We start from the raw sequence: 14,516 nt of genomic DNA on the forward strand, positions 1-14,516 counted from the left end.
ATTGTTGACAGAACAGGGCTAACTAATATGGTCATACTTCCTGGTTCTGGTAAGAACTCGAGCTGCTGCGTTTTGGACCAGCTGTAATTTGTTTATTAAGCATGCAGGGCAATCACCCATAATCTAGCCTTGATGTCATGAACGCATGAACTAATTGTTCTGCATTTGTCAATGAGAGCATATGGCGTAATTTAGATATATTTTTAAGATGGAAAAATGCGGTTTTACAGATACTAGACACGTGACTTTCAAATGAAAGATTGGTATCAAAGAGCACACCCAGGTTCCTAACCGACGACGAAGACTTGACAGAGCAGCCATCAAGTGTTAGACAGTATTCTAGATTATTACGTGAGGAAGTTTTTTGTCCAATACTTAGAATCTCTGTTTTTTCAGAATTTAGAAGTAGGAAATTACTAGTCATCCAATTTTTTATATCAGCTATACATTCAGTTAATTTTGTGAATTGGTAAGTTTCGTTAGGTTTTGAAGAAATATACAGCTGAGTATCATCAGCATAACAGTGAAAGGTAATTCCATGTTTCCTAATGATATCTCCTAATGGTAGCATGTACAGGGTGAACAGCAGTGGTCCTAGTACTGAGCCTTGTGGTACGCCATACTGAACTTGTGATCGATGAGACATCTCATCATTTACTGCTACAAACTGATAACGGTCAGATAAGTATGATTTAAACCATGCTAGTGCAATTCCACTAATGCCAACATAATTTTCGAGTCTATTTAAAAGAATGTTGTGGTCAATAGCATCAAATGCAGCACTAAGATCGAGTGACACTAATAGAGAGATACAACCACGTTCGGATGATAAGAGCAAATCATTTGTAACTCTAATGAGAGCTGTCTCGGTACTATGGTACAGTCTAAATCCTGACTGAAAATCCTCGCAGATATCATTTCTTTCTAAAAGGAAGGTAGATTCGAGATCAGCCTGTAATTGACTAATTCTGTACGATCAAGTTACGTTTTTTTAACAAGCGATTTAATCATAAGGTTTAATCACAAGTTTTTGGTACGTATTCTTATGACAAAGATGAATTAATGATATTAAGAGGATCTATGACCTCTGGAAGCATCTCTTTCAGTAGCTTAGTTGGTATAGGTTCTAACATACATGTTGTCGATTTAGATGATTTAATGAGTTTAACGAATTCTTCCTCTTCTATAGCAATGAATGAGTAAAACCGCATTTTTCCATCTTAAAAATATATCTAAATTATGTCATATGCTCTCATTGACAAATGCAGAACAATTAGTCCATGCGTTCATGACATCAAGGCTAGATTATGGGTGGTTGCCCTGCACGCTTAATAAACAAATTACAGCTGGTCCAAAACGCAGCAGCTCGAGTTCTTACCAGAACCAGGAAGTATGACCATATTAGCCCTGTTCTGTCAACACTGCATTGGCTGCCTATTAAACACCGTATAAATTTTAAAATATTGCTGATTACTTACAAAGCACTAAATGGTTTAGCTCTGCAGTACTTGAGCGAGCTCTTAACGCATTATAGTCCTTCATCTCTATTGAGATCTCAAAATTCCAGCCAGTTAATAATACCTCAACAATAATAATCAACTGCTGGCGGTAGATCCTTTTCCTATTTAGCACCAAAACTTTGGAACAGTCTTCCTAACATTGTCTGGGAAGCAGACACACTCTGTCAGTTCAAAGCTAGATTAAAGACACATCTCTTTGGCCTAGCATTCACATAATACATTATAGACTTCTATAATTCAATGTTAGGCTGCATAGATTAGGTCAGCCGGAACCGGGAACACTTCCCATAAATCCTGATGTACTCGTTACATCATAAGAAGAATGGCATCTACGCTAATATTAGTCTCTCTGTTTATCCCGAGGTTTACCACAGTCTGCCGGATCCAGGCCGTATCCAGACCTGACGAAGGACCTGCGCCTGGATGTGACGACAGCGCAGTCCTGAAATGTCAACTAGTCTCTTCCCTGTAAAGGCCTCCCTCCCCTCCCTTTACCTATCTACAGATAAAGCGTTGTCGGGATAATTACAGTTTGCATGGCTACGTCAAAGCGATAAAAATTCTGTATTATTAATTTTAAGGACAGGCAAGTAGTATGTTGAGGGTTGATTTGTAGGGAAGGACTACACGCTTGCGTACATATATTCAAATGCACATACCTATAGACTGAACTCGTAATACGCATGTGCACGCCATCGTCGTTCTCGCTGGTTCGCGTTTTTGAAGTTTGAGCAGAAAGAACTTAAGAGTTTTCTATTAAAACAGTGTCGTGTTAGCGGCCCCTAAGTTAATAACTAATGATCGTTGCGTCGGAAGTGAATCAATCAAACTAACTTTAGCTGGACAATTACTTTATTCTAGAGCTGCTATAAAGCCAAAACACTTTACTTTAATTTCCTATTATCAATGTAAAGCGGCTTTGGAACAGTCTACATTGTTAAAAGCGCTATATAAATGCCGCTTTTTCCCTGGTCGGGTGAGCCCACGGAGGTTCCAGCTGTCAACCACTGGTTTGAGCAGAGCGAGAGGGTATGGGACACGGCTCACCTGACAGGCAGTGCGGAGGCACAAAACCCAAGCTGACCCTGCACCTCATCACCTCATCACCCACTCCCTTTATAAACCCACGGCACCTTCAGTTCACTGGTCTCGTCTCAACATAGACGCACAAGACTCACTCTAAAGACTTACCCTAAAGACTTACCCAATCTACCTACCTGCGATCATCCTCTTCAATCTCCTATTCCCGTCTACCATCCGCCATCTCTGCTGATCATGCCATGTCCTCCAGCTCATCCTTTACAAAACGAATGTAGTTTTGGATCTCTGAGATGCGCTTGCGATTCCGCTTCACGTCATCATTGTGTATCTATTAACACAAACAAAAAAGATTTATATTTTATTTAATAACAAAAGGTCGTTCTGATCCTGGACAGCTGCATGGTAGGACACAACGTAATATAATATAATATAATATAATATAATATAATATAATATAATATAATATAATATAATAATATTGTTAATGAATTCACAGGAAGTGTGTTCATAATCAAGTACCGATTTCAGCAGATCGCTCTTCCAGCTGTTGACCCGTGTCAGTAGCTCATCCTCCCTGTTATCAATCTTCTGCACGTGCGTGTCGTGAGAAGCACTGACTGCATTGGTCACTGTGTCTTTATCTACCAGGAGCTACAGGGCATCATAGGAAATGAGGAAGAAGGATCAGTCAATACTAAAAATAAGTGTCTGGCATGTAGTTACGATGGCTTTTGACTTCTTAATTATTCATAATTCTACACAAATTAAGTGATCATGAAGACAGTTTTCCACTGACCGTTGCCAGATCATCCGGTATTTTCTCTTGCTCGTCTTTAACCACCTTCTCCAGTGTTGCCAAGGCAATCACAAGCTGTTGTTCATTGTACCAGTTCTCCAGGTCTCGAATCAGTGCGAATGTGTGTCAGAGTTAAAGAAGCCTTACCCATAAAATAAAAGTATTTTTGTTTTGCTTTGTTAGATAAAGGATATATCCCTTGCACATATTGAATGAACTCTTCAACCATGTCTGAGATGTTCCTCTCAAAGTCTTTGAAGATGTCCTTAAAAAAAATTAAAAAGCATATTTGTGAAATTTCCACTCGTTTAGGTGATATGCTCCATAATTAATATTACAGGTATTTTTATTCTGACCTCCAGTTGGTCCACCAGTTGCAGTTCAAGACTCATGAGGGTTTCAGAGAACTGCTCAGCCTGTTCATGGCAGGAAGTGATGTGAGCTTTAAGAAGATCGCCATCTGCGATCTGTTGCATTTCCGCAGTCTTCTGCAATAGAACAGAATTTAATTAGTGAGCGTTTTGATGTGTTCAACTGGTGAGAAACAGGTTGTCTTGTGTGACTGAGGGAGAAGAAACCAACCTGTCTCCTGGAGTTTTCAAAGTCAGCTGCTATTTGCGCTGCTTTGCGCTGATTGTCAGCCACTGCCTCATGGGAACCGGTAAAAAAGGATTCCACCTCAGCCGTTCTCTGAGCACATTGAGCCAAACCCGCCTCAAATATCTGCACATTTTGAGCTTCCATTTTGCTCTTAAATGTAAAGGGATTGTCAAGGTAAATGGATTATTTTGAGTCCTTTTAACAGCTGTTCCCTCATCTGCACTCTTAAAGAGGCCATTTTACAGTCTTGATGTTGCTTTTGGGCTCTACTAGAATAGGTTTTCATGCTTGAATGTTCAAAAAACAATTTTTTTAAAACATATTTGACATTGTTTCAGCACCTCTCTTCCCAGTCTGTCAGCAACACACTGGGGTGTGTTTCCCGAACAACGACATAACTCGCTGTTTAACTACCAGAGTACGATGCATTGTTAAAGAAATCAACTAGATCGTCACAACAGTTTCCCTGAAACTGTACTGTCGCAAATTTGTCGTTCAACCACGTTTTTAATGATGTCACGAACATGAAGTAATAAATACTTTTAATGAATCCGTTTGAGACCGAATCGATGCTAGATTTGTTCTATAAATTACGGACATGGCATCTGAGGACTGATTTTTCTCAGTTAGTTTGCTTTATTTACAGATTCAATCATAGGCTCCTTCTCACTCTTCAAAAACGACGCTTTGACAAACTAAAAGACGTAAATTACATTTGTGTTTATTCGAAATAAAAGATAAGAGATTGTACTGAATGTCAGTTTGCTTATTTTGCTCCAGATAAGGATAAGTCCACATTATATTTTAACAAAAAACTCTGTTTCTAACCACAGGTCGAGAGATGTCGATCTGACCACACACGTTTGCGATGCTGTTAGCGAATGTTTGTTGGAACTATAGTTTTGGGAAACACAGACTCATTGAACTATGCTGATAACGACGGAACTTGCGATCATAGTTGGGCGTAAATTAATTAATTAATAACTGTAATTTAATTACTTTCCCTTGAAAAGGTAAAGTAAGGGATTACTCTTAATTTCTTTGTAATTCAATTACAAATACTTCTGATGTAATTGCATTCAATACTGTATAGGCTGTACAACAATTCTATATAAAACAATAGTGGATTTAACATCAAAATTTTATGTTAAAATGTATGGTTTTTTTAAAGTAACCCTCTCTCTTTACACACTTTGTCAGTTCAAGAATAACGTATGCAATTCTATAATGTTTATTTGACATAATTAAAAGTAAAGTTTCTTGTCTATCCTTGTATTGGTCAACTGGTTAAAGGTGATGGGATTTATAAAGTAATTAGTAATAAGTAATCCAATACTTTTTAGAGAGACAGTAATAAGTAAAGTAATCTAATTACACCGTTGAAGATGTAATTAGGATCTAATAATTAATTACTTTTCTAGAGTAACTTACCCAACACTGCTAATTATGCTTTTGGGAAATGCACCCCTGTTTAGTTCCTGTCTCAATGAACTCCTAACTTCTGAAAAGCACAATGTGCTCTGATTGGTCAGCTGAATCAATGTGTCGTGATTGGTCAACTGCTTCGAGCGTGTTTGGGTTTCTTTTCTTTTTTCACGTAGTGTAATAGCGTAGCGCGTCTGTGTTGCACGTCACCACGTAGGCTCACTATTGGGCGACGGTGGTCATGTGTGTGATACGTGGTGACGTGCAACACAGACGCGCTACGGCCCAGAGAGAAGGAAATGAAAAGTGGAATAAAGTTGTTATTTTTGTTTGTTTTTGCACACAAAAAGTATTCTTGTCGCTTTATAAACTTAAGATTGAGCCACTGGAGTCACTTGGACTATATTAACAACGTCTTTAATACATTTTCTGGGCCAGCAAGTTAGTGTCCATAAGCCTGTGGAGGAGTGATCCAGCACTCAGATTTTATTAAAAATATCTTAATTTGAGTTCCGAAGATGAACGAAAGTCTTATGAGGGTGAGTAATTACTGACAGAATTTTCATATTTGGGTGAACTAACCCTTTAAATTTAAATTGCAATTCAGTGTCAGAAAACATTACATTCAGTTTGCACTTAAATATTTTATTCTAAAGTATAATATTTCCATAATAGCTCCTCTTTTTAAAACTGCTTTGAGCGTGTTTGGGAAATGTGCCGCCCTTAACCATAACCATGAGTTTCAACGCACTACTAACTAACTCAACTAGGCCCCGCCCCTTTATATTGCGTATGTCTTGGGCGGGAAATATTGTGACGTGTTTGTTCCCGGGCGAAAACTCAAGACTAACTCAAGAATAACTCCCTTTGAATGACTTTGTGCTTTTTAACTTTGCAGACGTTTTTCATGCTCAAACAGCAATATTACACAATAATGGAGTTGACAATGTAAAAAAAGCATAATAGGTTTGTTGTTTTTTTGTTTGTTTTTGCAGTGATGCCATAGAAGAACCATTTTTCATTCCCCAAAGTACCTTTCAGGAAACAGTTCTTAAAAGGACCCTTTTTTATCTGAAAAAAAAATCTAATCTAAAGAAAAGAAAAGCTCCATTAATGCCAAAAAAAGAACCCTATGTTTAAGAGTGAATTATAAAGTATTGCTTTCATTTGTGGTTTGATTTGTATATTTTGCTATTCATTATAAGGATATGTATCGCGCAGTGCTTCAATTCCCGGGAGGAGAGCCAGTTTCTCTGCATCAGGATCCTCAGCAAACATGCTGTCGAAAAGTTGAGATCCATTTAAGAACTCCACGAATGCGTCCTGTGAAAGAAGGATGCAATATTTATTCACTACTGTCAAGAAGAGTATATATTAAGTTTGTATGTCCAGTAGAAAGAAGATTTTAATACAGTGCAGCGTTTCAAACACTGTAGTGTAAATCTGACTTATTAAACCTCGAGCATTTAAGATCAGTGTTCTTGTACTTAAATGAGATGGATGGCATGGTGATGTTGGTCACCTTGTGTAGTTGAAGCTCCTCTTTTCTGATCCTCTGAGCCTCAATTGCCTTCTGCTCCTGGAGCTCATTGTGTTGCACTTCTTCTACAGCATCTTGATACTTTGCAACGGCAGTTTCACGCTTTATATGTAGGTGCAAAAAATATGAATTATGAACAGAACATTAGGATAAATGTTAGCTATCCCTCACTTGTGAAAAAGCGTGTTTAAATGTATTGAATGTGCACTTGTATGTTTAATTCGAATCTCATACATTTTACAAAACTGTACTTGCAGATAATATAACATGAATGCACTTAAAGGGACATTGTGTAGGAATTTCTCCCATCTAGCGGTGAAATTGTACTAAAAAATGGAGGTTTTGAAAGTTGTCCCCTGTCCTCCTCTACTTAATGACACTGGTTAGATGTGTCTGTCTCACTGCTGGAAAAAGCTATTACAAAAAGAATGTTAATTTTGTACATGCAATGCCCATTTCAGCCAGTAGGGGTAAAAATGGAGGTTGTGAAAGTTGCCCCCTGTCCTCCTCTACTTAATGACACTGGTTAGATGTGTCTGTCTCACTGATGGACAAAGCTATTACAAAAAGAATGTTAATTTTGTATGCAATACCCATTTCAGCCAGTAGGGGTTAAAGTAGAGCAGTAGGGGTAAAAATAGTACACTTTCCCCACGGTCCCTTACTCGCATCTCCGTCAAGAGCGAGCTTTCCCGGCGAAACTCACATTGCGTCGGCCTTTGAGGGGCAGTGCTTATTATATAGAGCGAAAATACGGAAAGTTAAGCTTGTGAAACATTGTTAGCCTTGCCTTTTTAGCGGCAATAGGGTTTAAATAATTTTTGGCCAAGTCGTTTAGGAGGTATTGCCATTTTTCAGCGAATGTCTGGGGAATATCGAAAAGAAAAACTAACTTTAACGTTAGCTACCCCGCTAATCCAGCATTTTCTAAAATTGTATCATCTAAAATATAGTTGGCTTACATTATCCATTTGAGCAATGCTTTTGTTTCCAATAGAGAGGATGTGCAGGTTCTGCAGTTTCACAAGAGAGTCCAGTCCTTCAATCACTTCAATATTATTGAATGACAGATCTGAGGAATATAAGAATTCTGGCTTACGTTAGTATTTGGAGATACTCCGGATATGAATTTGATATCAGTCAGACAGTCAAAAACAATCAATCAATCAATCAGTCAAAACACGGTATCAGTCACCTATTTCAAATGTTATTACTAAAAGCTTGTTCATTTGACAACAGACTTACCTGGAAATATATCACTGAAGTAACTTACTCGTCTTCTGGACGCAAACACTGTTGCTCAGCAACCACAGACTACCGCCATGACGCATCAACTTCCAGAGTTTTCAGGTAGAGGTCTGCATTCCCGCGGCTGTCCCGCGGGACCCGACCAGATATTTTGCGCCGCGGGATTAAATTTCCGACTAAAAAACGGTAGCGGTCGGTAACTCTGGTGTAATTTGAACGGGAGCGGTCGGTCATTCAATATCACGTTCCCGACGCCGACGTTCTTTCAGAACAGCATATCTTCGCTTTACCTAATATTAATCTTATCGCCTGTAGGCTACTCAGGACCGTTATGCACGCGCTGCACGCACGGACCAGTAACGGTTCTTTCTGTCATGCATTGATTGTATTTGCTTAACCCTCTGGGCTTCTTCGTATAATATAGTCACACTTAGCTTCCTCCCGCCCGAAAACGGGCGAAGCCTTAAAATTGTACTTTACTTTTTCCCAGGATAACCAATCAAATATATTTTTGTTCTATAATGTTTTCTGATTATTATTTAGAATTTGTAGAATTTTTTATGATACTTTGCATTAATTATATAATTTTTATGAGCTATTTTTTCCATTAGAATTAATATATTTTTTTTTATTTTATTTATTTTATTTTATTTTTCAATAAATGCAACATTTCACATCAAAATAGAGTGCAGGCCTAAAAAAAATAATAATTTCAACTGAGAAGAGCGCCATCTAGTGGCTTCAAAATGTATTAATTTGTGTCATGTCCTATAACCGCCTATAGGCGGCCTATAGCTTTTTTAATTATTTATTTGATTTATTCCCATTCGGAAATATTTTTTTTTATTACTAAGCAACCACTGAATGGAACAACACAAATTATATATCATTTTAAAGCTTAGGATCTCAGCTTTTTAATGCATATAATTACATTTATTAACTCCTAACGAATGCTGAGTAATCCCTCTAAAACCAAATGTACCGCCAGCAGGCGCCACCTAGCTGCAAAAATATTCTTTACCATATTTAAAAAAAATCTTGCCTTGATTAACACAAAGTTGATGTCATTTGAAAGCTTAGAGTCTGAACTTTACAGTGAATGTATCCACTTTGAAAAACTCTTAAGTATTGCTGAGTTATTTGCTGATAAATAGAATTTCCTTTTTTTCATAATCTATAAAATAATGTACTGCAATGTGTCAAAAACATCATACAGCTCATGAAACATTCTCAGATAATTGAAAATGGCACTTCATTTTTTACAGCATATTATTACAATTAAAATGAGCCCAAAATTAACATAATCTATTGCTTTTATGACAAGATATTCTTCATGGAGAAAATATTGCCCATGAGGGGGTGTCAAAGACTGTACAAAAAGGCTATCTCTTTTCCAAATGCTGTAACTTTTGATTCCTTTATCCAAAAATTATTATTTTTTTATCCAGATGCAGCTAACATGTAGGGGGACTTCACTAAAAAAGAATTTTCCTCCTACCTTATTTCCTTCCTGAGTTATTCCATGACAAATAAGAAAGATATGCAAAATCATAATAAAAATTATATATATATATTGTATTTTATCCGCTGTTTCTTGGCAGGACAATGTCCAAATGTAATGTAATTTATATTTTCAAAAAATTTAAAAAGAGTTCTTTCAAACGATACCTACCTTTTGACTCTCCTTGCTATAGTTTTGGAGTTATTATGATTATATCATTTTTATATAGTTTGGGGCAAAATTGGCTGTTTCAGTCTTACCAGTTCATTTCTCTCTGTGTGTGTGTGTGTGTTTGTGTGTGTGAGTGTGTGTGTGGGGGGGGGAGGGTGTCTTATTTGCACTCTTGATGTTCTAGAGTGTCACCCCTTCATTGCTGTACACTTTTTTTCAGCACAGTGGCTGATCTGTAGCTTGTACCACCAAAAGTTTCTCTGAGTTTTCCTATTTTTTCGTATTTCCCATTCATTTCCTATGTCGCCCGTTTTCGGGCGGGAGGAAGCTAAGTGTGACTTTTTTTTTTACGACCCTTTAACATATCAGAATCATCTCCTTGATTTTTGTGTGTGTTCATATAGGTAATAAAACAAAAGTCACCAAGTTTCACCCCCATCCGATGAAGCAAAAAAATTAAACAATTCGAAACGTTCAAGTTTTCGCCCGTTTTCGGGCGAAGAAGCCCAGAGGGTTAACAGCAAAATGTTACGAATTTTGATAATACGAATAAAAATAATAGCCTACACTTCTTTTTTTTTTTCGCTGCGATATTTTTTCCCCTACTGTCTGCAGCAAAATGTTAAATTTTGTATATTGACAAGGCGAATAAAATAATAATAAAAAAATGTTTGTGCAGACTACATTTTTATTTTCTCTGTGAAAATGTACATGTGAAATTCTGGTAGATCTATATTAAAGCGGGATGGTCGGGTCGGGAAGAAAATTATTCTAAGCAGACAGCGGGTGAACAAATAGTGTATATAGCGGGAACGGGTGGGTGCGGGATATAACCCCAGCGGGAGCGGGACTTAAAAAACAGTCCCGCGCAGACCTCTATTTTCAGGAGCTTTGAGGCGCTCTAAAGAAATTAAAATACATTGTATTAATAATACTCAGCCATATAACATTAGTGATATTCTTCGAGTATTTAATTTGTAAGATTCTTAATTGAAATGGAAAATTAAAGGAAATTTGGGCAATTTAGAATAAATATTCCACGTGTACTAAAATGCCTCCGCTATTTCTAAACTAAATTTCGAAAAGCAAACATGTCCATAAATACCCGACCCGCTTCCTGACCTGCATTTTTTAAAAGTAGTAAATGGTCATCGTAGCGTCATTGGGCCATAGACGTAGGAACTAGGGGTGCGGGGGGGGGGGGGGGGGGGGGGGGGGCTCCGATCAGAGCTCGTGAGCGGAGAGCGCATTTCTGAATATTCCGCTCCGCTCACTCATTCCGCAGGGTCGCTCGCTCAACCCAGAATGGCGTGCTGGTTCGGAAATATGTGGAATAAGGGCTGCCTCCGACTAATTTTTAGTCGACTAGTAGTTGTTCATTTAAGCCATTCGTGGACAAATCGCCCTTTTATATTAATTGTAGAGGCAGAGGATGATGAGGCAACTCTAGTAAAAGCACGGGCTCAGTTAAGTCATTCTTAAAAAAAGGAAGATGTGTTCGTAGTTTTGCCGGCCAGATATGGCAAAAGTTGAATCTATCAACTAGCTCCGCTGTTGGGAAAACGCTCTGGTTGGGTGAAGCGCTGTCCTATTGCGTGCAGAGGGAATTTGAAAGACAGCCGTTTATCCCGCCCCTCGGATTGAGCCGTGTCTATGGTGAGTTGCCAGACCTAACATCTTGATGTAGGTCTGGCTTGCCAGGCTTAACATCTTGATGTAGGTCTGGCTTGCCAGGCTTAACATCTTGATGTAGGTCTGGCTTGCCAGGCTTAACATCTTGATGTAGGTCTGGCTTGCCAGGCTTAACATCTTGATGTAGGTCTGGCTTGCCAGGCTTAACATCTTGATGTAGGTCTGGCTTGCCAGGCTTAACATCTTGATGTAGGTCTGGCTTGCCAGGCTTAACATCTTGATGTAGGTCTGGCTTGCCAGGCTTAACATCTTGATGTAGGTCTGGCTTGCCAGGCTATCTTTCATGGTCACTGAAAAATAATTATATAGCATGTACAGTGCTTAGAGCATGTAACAAGATCAAGATCGTAAAAGGGACTTTGTATGCAAGCAGAGACACTTAGAAACCACATCCATATTGTGCACAAGTGCGCGCAGCAATCCACAAATGCACGCGAGAGATCCACATGTGCGCACAGCAATCCACAAATGCGCCAGAGATCCACACACGCAAAGCAATCCACAAATGTACGCGAGAGATCCACACAAATCAATTCACAAATGCACACACACACACACAGCAATCCACAAATGCACACGAGAGATCCACACAAATCAATCCACAAATGCACGCGAGAGATTCTCTCTCACAGACACACAACAGGCTTGTTTGAGATGAGCAAAATCTGCGCAGAATCGATCACCGGTGATCAGCGCGAGATGCATGCCGGTTAGAAATGTGTCCGAGTGCGGTCCGCCTTGCTCTGATGTCATGCTGACGTATGTCAAAAATCTCTCGCGAGCGCAAGGCGCACCTGTCGGATTCTGAAGTCGAGCGCAGTTGCTCTCCACTGACTGCGCTGATCAAAAGCATGATGGGAAACGACTTACTGACGACACAGCTTAATGCTCATTGGTTTAAACAACCGTGATGTATTGTTCTCTTTTAAAATGTTTGATTTTAAAACTCTGATATCATGTTTTATGTGTAGGCTATATGTTATTTGCGAATATTCCCAAACTATCTGACAGTGCGATCGATCTCTATGGGTTATGCAATGTAATTTTTATTAAAAAATAATAAAAAAACACATTTATGTATTAAAGAAAAAAAGATGGATAAACATGTATTTGGAATGGAATTAAATAAGTAGGCTACTTTGGGTGTCTTGTTCATTTATTTTCATATAAAAGCAACAGAACTTAAATTCCATCCAGTTTATTAGCAACACACAGGATTTGCACCTGCCCACACTGCCAAAATAACCAAAACCTGCTTCAATGACCATGGTATCACTGTGTAATTACTGTGTGATTTCATGTAATATTCCAATTTTCTGAGATTTTTATTTCGTGGGTTTCATAAGCTGTAAACCATAATCATCAAAATTATAACAAATAAACGCTTGAAATATCTCACTTTGCATGTAATGAGTCTATATAATATATTAGTTTCACCTGTTAAGTTGAATTCTTGAAATAAATCAACTTTTTGATGATATTCAAATTTTATGACCAGCACCTGTATTATGCAATAAAGACTTAAACAATACAAAAACAAAACAACAATGGAATCTCTGATTTTTTTTTTTTATTATATAACATTAATTAATAGCAACAATATAGTGGAACTGGGGCAGTTCATATCAAAAATATAGTGGAACTGGTGCAGTGGAGGTTTGCATGCCTTGGCCTCATGGAGGTACTCCACCATGTTTATTCCAGGCTAAAAAAGAAAGAATACAAGAGAGCGAGAGTTAGAGAGAGCAAGTGAGTAAGGACCAAATGTCTACCGACTACTATAGTATACTTAAAATATAGACATTGTGACGACCATTTTCCTGGTCCTCACTAGAGAAATTGTTTTATGATAAAGTCTAGTTAGCTTTACAATTTGGAAAAGATTCGGTGCATTTATAATTCAAAAAGTTGAACTGTAATAGTCTACATCTCATTGCACATAAAATGTTTTTTGATTAAGTCTTAGAGCATATAGCTCACATTACAGAAACCAATTTAAAAAACGATTCAGACCTCATTTGACCTAAAAAGCCATAAATTGATTGATGATATATCATTACAATAAACATGCTCAGAAAATGTGTGCGGCCCACCTATCTGACTATCCTTTCTGGCCGATGGGCAGTGGGGTTAGGTGGTCAGATAGATGGGCCGCAAATGCTTTATAGATTTAGAAGACTTCTTTAGACTCAACCTCATAGAGTCAGGTCCAAATGGGTTAAAATACAAAAGTGTCAACTTTCTGATAAATATGTTAATTTCTGCACTCAATACTTTGTTGGTGCCTGTTTTAGAACAAATTACTGCATCAGTGCGGTGTGGTACAGAGGTCACCAGCCTGTGGCACTGCTGAGGTGTTCTAGAAGCCCAGGATGCTTTGATAGTATTAGTGACCAACTTAAGCTTATAGAACAGCTATTTTCCGAATACTGTCAGGCTATATTTGATGCCTGTCCCCAAAATTACAGTAAAACAAACCTGGATATGCATGTGTGCGTGCACAGTCTTGAGCTCAGATATATTGATAAAATGAATAAAGTTTCCCCCTTTAGATGTGCTTGAGGACTTACAGGCTTATGGTCGATGAAGGCCAAGCTGCATTCCTGAATGGTGTGGCAAACCACTTTCGCACCGCGGCCATGGCCAACTCTCCAAGTTGTAGGTGGAAGCAAGGCTGGCAGCTGCCTCAGGGCGAGTTCCCCAACACCATCTGTAAGACATACAGTGGGTGTCAACGATGTGGAATGGCATACCTGTGATTTCAAAATCCCCGCAATATCATCGCATAAATATCGTGCATATTCCATCACATTTTTTAAGAAAACGTGCCACATAATCAAGGATTTTTGCCCGCAACACAAAAAAACCTCTGCGTATTTCTGGAGGGACTGGTTAATGTTATTAGTTACACCGGTACCACTGTGTTGACTCTGCTGTGAAAACTTGGCCTTTTTTGTACCCAATTAGCATAAAGAGGCTGAC

General features: G+C 38.4%; 1 protein-coding gene across 1 annotated transcript in view; it reads right to left on the reverse strand.

The window, feature by feature from the left end:
- Positions 1-2,469: 2,469 nt before the first annotated feature.
- Positions 2,470-14,516, reverse strand: part of LOC307166314 (dynein regulatory complex subunit 3-like) — a 24,081-nt gene continuing 12,034 nt past the window's right edge. Inside the window, exons 9-19 of the mRNA XM_079884595.1 lie at positions 14,105-14,244; positions 13,146-13,239; positions 7,885-7,994; positions 6,905-7,024; positions 6,607-6,705; positions 3,940-4,107; positions 3,714-3,845; positions 3,533-3,622; positions 3,358-3,480; positions 3,081-3,212; positions 2,470-2,889 (exon numbers count right to left, since the gene is read on the reverse strand). Of these exons, the coding sequence (XP_079740721.1) occupies positions 2,794-2,889; positions 3,081-3,212; positions 3,358-3,480; positions 3,533-3,622; positions 3,714-3,845; positions 3,940-4,107; positions 6,607-6,705; positions 6,905-7,024; positions 7,885-7,994; positions 13,146-13,239; positions 14,105-14,244 (1,304 nt within the window). The 3' untranslated portion in view covers positions 2,470-2,793. The remainder of the gene's footprint in view (positions 2,890-3,080; positions 3,213-3,357; positions 3,481-3,532; positions 3,623-3,713; positions 3,846-3,939; positions 4,108-6,606; positions 6,706-6,904; positions 7,025-7,884; positions 7,995-13,145; positions 13,240-14,104; positions 14,245-14,516) is intronic.

This window comes from Squalius cephalus (genome assembly GCF_949319135.1).
Source record: "Squalius cephalus genome assembly, chromosome: 1".
Classification (NCBI taxonomy): Eukaryota; Metazoa; Chordata; class Actinopteri; order Cypriniformes; family Leuciscidae; genus Squalius; species Squalius cephalus.